Here is a 6,510-nt window from a genome sequence, read left to right as displayed (position 1 = left end):
AGATACGGGGGAGCCACATGAGGTAACGGCTGTGAGAGGGCTTTGTGCTATGCAGATGGAGAGAGATGTGAGCAGTAAGGACTTCCGAGTTCTCCAGACTCATGATTCATTTTTGCCTTCTAGGGATGTGGTCGAGGTTCTCCTGAGGAATGATGCGCTGACCAACGTGGCTGACTCTAAAGGCTGTTACCCCCTGCACTTGGCAGCCTGGAAGGGAGATGCCCAGATAGTGCGGCTGCTCATCCATCAAGGGCCCTCGCACACCAGAGTCAACGAGCAGGTCGGAAGCAAAGGAGGCTTTCCTCACACCTCCGTTCAGCCGCAGCCAGACCGGGCAGCCGCATCACCATAGCAGTCCATAGCTCAGATGTCAGGGAGCCAGCTCTTCCATACCCTAAACGAGACTCTTCTCCCCACTTTGCTCATCTTCATGTAACAGGGAACTCTTATACTGTGAGGATGCATTTGACTCAAGGAGATCTGGAATACTACTGTAAAAAAGAAAAGAAAAAATTTAAAATATATATTCACACACACACACACACACATCCTTTGTGTGCAAAATCTGAAATAATGCAAATCCTTCAAAATTGCGTAGAACCCATTTCAAACTACTGAGCTTAGTTAAGTATAGATTTATAAATTATGCTTATGTCATCCATGTGGCAGGGCCATTTCCCAGTGTTCGTACCCTGTGAGCCGTGCTGGTGTTTTGCGTCCATTAGAACTGGCAGAAGTAAAGCACTCCTGCTAGGGCTGGAAAATGAACTCGCACATCAGAGGCATGAGCAGAGGTCAGAGGTGATTAAACAGAATTTTTCCATGATGGCCGCTGATGCTAAATGAACACTGTGCGAGCTTAGAGAAGGCCGAGATAATAACGGAGGCAGCATTCGAGCAAAGATACCTCACAGTGGCTGTGGGACTCTGAGAACACACCTCGTCCTCTCCTCATGTATCCCTTTGGAAAATGAGTCTTGAATTATTTAAGTTTTAGATAAGCCGCTCATGGACACAGCTCCCCGTTGTTTAGACAGAGGGGAGTACCAGTTTGAGAGGCGGTGGGTTCTTCCTGTCGGACCGGATGCTTTTCTCTCTGCTCTGAATGGAGCAGGTGTTTTCTCCCGTTACTGGAACACAGGAGGTGCTGCCCCTTGTCCGTAAGCTTGAGACATTTCCCTAATGACTCTGCCGCAAGAGACTGCAGAATTCCCCAAAAAAATTAGATCCAGAATTTTCCTCCAACAGTAGGAGATCATTCTGGAGAGTCCGTCTGTCAGCAGGACCCATACATGTGCTCTGTGAGCCATTAAGAGCATGACTTTGATTCTGAGACGGCAGCTCCACTCTAAGGCCTGAGAACATTAAAGTAGTGTTCTCAAATCTCTGAGTTAGAGATCGTGTGTACATAGCTGTTAATCAGCTTCCCTTTCCCCTTCCAGGCTGTATTTTCTGGGTAGGTGAGCAACAGACTTTAAGATCATCAGTGAGGATGCTTGTTGAGAACATTTGGGAACAAAAACGGTCTCTTTAGAATTGCCTCTTTAAAATCTAAATGCGCTTTCACTCCTCCTAACTAAGAGGTCATTTCTCTTCTCCGGAGGAAATGTGTAAGGAAGTTTGCTTGCCACTAATGTTCTTCAGTGTCGATACAACTGGTCACCTAGTAAAGTCCCTTCTCATATAAGACATCTTCAGCAACCGTTTCCAGCCCTGCCTTTGCTCACGTTTGCCTTGGAACACAGCTGCTTGGGTTGTTGAACCACTTGAGCGTGCCAGCTTGCCCTGCTCACAGCTGCCTTCTGCCTGGGGTAACTGCTAATAGGTGGGGCACCAGCCAGGGCTTTGAGTGTGGGTCAGGCAGGTGGGTGGGGCAGGGCTGGCAGGATATCTACAGTGGCTTGAAGGACCTAGCTGATCTGGCTGGTGGTTACAGGTACTCCATTGATTTATTTAAAAACATAAGTGGTTCCAGCTGGATGCTTAGATAAAAGGGGCTTAATGAGTACAGTGCCCTGGGGGTCGTCTTCCCCATTAACTTCCTTTCGAGGCATCCCGAGGGCAGATCCGAGTTGTTCTGGTCTTGGGCCCCCTTGGGCTGTGGATTGCTTTGATATATTTATTTCATCCATGTTATCATCACATTTTCTTTTCCTCTCCTTTTTGTAGAATGCTCTTGAGATCAAAGAACTCAAAAAGTACGGCCCCTTTGACCCTTATATCAATGCCAAGGTGTGTACGTCGCTGCCAGGATTTCTCTGCATCATTTCTCCGAGCTGCACCTCCTCCTTGGTCCTCTCTGGCTTCCTCTCTCGTCCACTCAGGCTCCTTCTCATCCCTCTGACTGTTGTCTGCTTAAGCCCATCTGCTTTTGGCTTGTCTGGGAATGGGAAAATGCAGCAGCAGTGGGTTAGGGTTTCATTTTTTAAGTCCATACTAATTCAGGAAAGGTTGGGTGCTTTTCCTGGAGCATCTGAAATGACAGGAATGGAGACATATAGGAGGACCACATTATAGGCATAATTTACTATTATTTCTAAAAGCGTGTGTATGTTCAAACAGGAAAAATGGGGTTAAAAATTGTCAAACAAATGAGCTTACTTTTTAATAGGCACAGAAAAAATGGTTAAATTGTACTTCCTCGAATTAAAGAAATTGCTTTTAGTCTGCTTTCTATGATTTTTTGGAGTAGAATCTGTTAAAATTTTCTTTGAGGTTTCAGTAGCTAATGGAGGTGTGGAGGGAAGGACATGGATGACTCCATTTTATTCCTTTAATGGCTGTGGCTTCCCACTCCCACCTCTTTTCCTAGAGTTTGTGCATTCCTGTGTGACGCTCTGCAGCTTCAGTCCAGTCTCTCCAGCCGTCAGCTTCTCTCTCTGCTTGGTCGCAAAGGGCTCTGAAGCAGGAAATGATGTTCAGGGCCACACAGGGCACTGCTCTGAGTCTCCCTCCACATGAAGCTGGGCAAGCAGTGCTCTGGAAGGGCTGGTGATCTAGCTCTGCCCTGCAGGCCTTCACCACCTGGAGCTGCAGAGCTAGTTAGTTGGCCGGAGGTTTGAGCCTTTTCCCTCAGTGCTCTTACCTGTTAATTTTGTTATCGCAAGTGGCGTTCAGATCAAGTGTGTTTTTGCAACAGTTTGGAGTTTGGGAGAAACACCGCGTTACCCGTATCACCTACCTTTTCCTTGCTCTGAGAGTACAGCTGGCCCAGGGAAGAGGAGCCCGTAGGGTACTTCGGAACGTTTCTGGTCACAGGGCAGGTACTTCATGCCGTTCTCCTCGCAGGTCCGTTTTGCCCCGCTGTCTAGATTCTGTTTCTAATCTTTCAAATGGTAGGAAGCTCTATCCTAGTCTCCTTTTTTATGAAGTGGAGTGATAGAGTGAAAAACCCCCATGGCTCGGCTTTCAGGTCCAACCTGAGTCTCAGTTCTGAGCTGCCACTTCACTGGTTTTGTAGACTTGAATAAGTTACTTGATTTCTCTGAGTTTCCGTTTTCTATTCTGTAAAATGGGCTCCTTTAATATTACTAACTTGCTGGATTGTTTTGGAGTTAAAAAAGATAATATACATAAAGTTAAAAAGAAAACCCTGGTAACTGGTAATATTTGAAATCCCAATTTTGAGAGTGTATACAATGTCTTTCTGAGACGGCATTCTGGAGTCTGTTCCGGCTGTTAGCAGGCAGCATCACACAGCATCCCTCCGTCCCTCTCTCGAGGGTTTGTTTTGCAGAGAAGGACATTGAAGTGATTGTTTTCCCACCAAGTGGTTAGTTTAGTTAGCGCATGACACTTTGATTAAAGAGTAAGACTGTGGTTCTTTAAAGTACATTTTTCTGTCCTTTGATTTTTGCACACATAAAAGAAAATTAGTCTAAATGTAATAAGAGCATCCTTCTCTCTTTGGAAATACTGCCTTTTGCCTTTTCTCTTCTACCCTGAAGGCCAAATGATGGAAACTGCATTAAGGGATAAAGTTGTTTTGGTTGTGCTGAGAATGCAAACCCTTTTTGAGCTGATTCTAATCTAACCTCCCTATGTTTTGTCCTGACCCAGTGGTTTTTATTGACCTGTCTCCTGTCTGAGAATTGTTCTGCTAAGTCCCGTCACCTGTAAAAATGAACAAGTCTCAGATGCAGATGCCTTTCCTGGAAGCAGAGGTGGTTTTCTTTAGCTTTGATGTACTTCAGCATTTGGGGCCTTTCCTTTTCAGCAAGTCAGCTTGAACCAGTCCAAATGTCAGTCATCTTTAGGTAAGGTGGGACATGGAAAAGTGTTCATTTCTTTCCTTTAAAGCAAGTTTAACTTAGTCTGAATATCATAAAACATGCAACAGTCAAATTTTTAGGGTAGATTTTTTTTTTTTTATATCTACTTAAAGATAATTTGCAGTCTTTGAGCTGGAAGGGACTTGGAGTTTTATCTAGACCAGGTGTCTCCAAATGCTGATCAGCATGTTTGCATCCAAATCAACTGGCAAACTCTGAAAAAAGCTCTTGTTTCGAAAATTTTGAACTTCAAAAAACGTTATAAGGATAATGCAATCAACTCCAGTATACTCTCTTTCTTTTTAAAGTTTATTTATTTATTTTAGTTTTTGCTGTAAAGTGCATACACTTGCCAGAGAGAAACAGAGAGAGAAAGTGAGAAATCACTCCCCTGGGGGATGACATTGTCACAGTCTCTTCTCCATTCTCCTCTTGGGATTCTGGGCACACACACACACACACACACACACACACACACACACACCCAGCATGTTTTTCAAGCTGCCGAGTCTGGGACCAGAACCCTGGAGTTGGTCATGGTGGGATCCAGTACCTTCACTACCACACCATCTGCTGGCCCAGTATACTCTTCTTGTTACTCCAGTCTTTAACCTTTTTTTTTTTTTTCCAGTTTTGCTATAGGTTGCACATGCTGGTGGGGGAAAGAGAGAGAAAGTAAGAAATCATCTCCCAGAGGGAATGGCTATGTCTCGGTCTCTTCTCCCCCATTCTTCTCTTGCTCTTGGGATTTTGAGCATGTGCTCAGAGATCCGAGATTTGAATGCACAGTCAGCCATATGGGATCCAGTGCCTTAATCTCCACACCACCTGCTGACCCCGCTGGTTGTTAATATTTTGCTATACTTTTTCTCTGTGTGTTTTTTTGAGAGTTGTTTTTTGCTGTTGTTGTTGTTGTTATAGGGCGCATGCGTTCGCCAGACAGACAGAGACAGAGAGATAGAAAGTGAGAAATCACCCCCCAGGGGGGATGGCCACGCCACAATCCCTTACTTCTCCATTCTCCTCTGTGGATCTTGGGCACGCACGCACACGCACCCGGCGTGAGTTTAAGCCACCAAGTCCAGGACTCTAATCGCGGTTGACTACGTGGGAGTCCAACGACATAGCCATTACACTAACTGCTAGTCCCTTCTCTGTGTGTGTTTATGGTATTTGTAACTGATGATGAAATATTTGAGATGATTGTGGTCATCATGACCTTCAAATACATCAGTATTAGTTCTTCAACCTTGGTCTTCTAAAAACGAGGATGTTTACTTATAAAGTCACAATACAGTTGTCAAATTCAGGAAATTCAGCATTGGTCCAATACTTGTATCAAATATAGAATCTATGTTCAAATTTACCAGTTGCCCCTATTGTGTTCTTTTTCTTTTCTTTCTCTCTTAGAAATTTTTGCTATAGGGCGCATGTACTCGCTGGAGAGACAGAAAGCGAGAAATCACACACATACACGCACACACACACAGGGGAGGGATGGCTATGCTGCAATCCATTCTCCTCTCAGGATCTTGGGCATGCATGCACATGTGCCTGATATGAGTTGTTTTTTTTAAAAGAATTATTTTGTTTACATTTATTTATTTATTTATTTATTTATTTAAGTTTGACCAGAGAGGGACAGAGCAAGAGAGAGAGAGAGAAAGAGGGGAAGTAGGAAAGCAGACCTCCAGGTTCGGGACTCAAACTGTGGTCGGCCATGTGGGAGTCCAGCACCCTTAACCACCACGCCACCTGCTGGCCCCGCTGACGTGAGTTTTAAGCCACTGGGTCCAGGACTCCAATTGTGGTCAGCGACATGGGAGTGCAGCAGTGTAACCATTACACAAGTGCTGCTTCCCCTGTAATGTGTTTTAGAGCATTGTTTTTTTTTCCTCACCCAAGATCTAATCCAGGGTCTTACTTAATGAGGAACAGTTCCTCAGTTCCTTTGTCTTTCATGAAACCGACTTTCTTCCTAATTTTCTTTCCTGGGAGAGAGACGTGCACCCTTGACAGAGCTCGTCGTGCTGCAGTGCCTCCCCGCCGGCCGTCCAGCCATTTGCATGTGCCTGGTGTGTCTCAGGAGAGCCCAGGATCCAGACTGTGGTTTCCCACGTGGCTCCTGGAACTGAGCAGTGTGCCCCTGCCTGTGTCCCCACAGCTGGGCTGTGGCATTTTTGTTTTGAAGAGCCTAGGCCAGTTGTTTCTGTCCCTTGGTTTAAGTTCGTCTGCATTT

General features: G+C 45.2%; 1 protein-coding gene across 6 annotated transcripts in view; it reads left to right on the top strand.

Annotated features, from left to right (window-relative positions):
* Positions 1–6,510, top strand: part of ANKS1A (ankyrin repeat and sterile alpha motif domain containing 1A) — a gene marked incomplete at its 5' end in the record, with an annotated part of 128,034 nt that overhangs the window by 2,333 nt on the left and 119,191 nt on the right. For 3 of the 6 annotated variants that reach the window (XM_027770206.1, XM_014586168.2, XM_014586166.2), the window contains 2 exon segments: positions 124–280; positions 2,170–2,232. In XM_027770206.1, the coding sequence (XP_027626007.1) occupies positions 124–280; positions 2,170–2,232 (220 nt within the window). 6 annotated transcript variants of the gene reach the window in all.

This window comes from Tupaia chinensis, unplaced genomic scaffold (genome assembly GCF_000334495.1).
Source record: "Tupaia chinensis unplaced genomic scaffold, TupChi_1.0 Scaffold000116_1, whole genome shotgun sequence".
NCBI classification, from domain to species: domain Eukaryota; kingdom Metazoa; phylum Chordata; class Mammalia; order Scandentia; family Tupaiidae; genus Tupaia; species Tupaia belangeri.
Note: the sequence above shows the minus strand (reverse complement) of the source record. Positions and strands in the feature narration are given on the sequence as shown.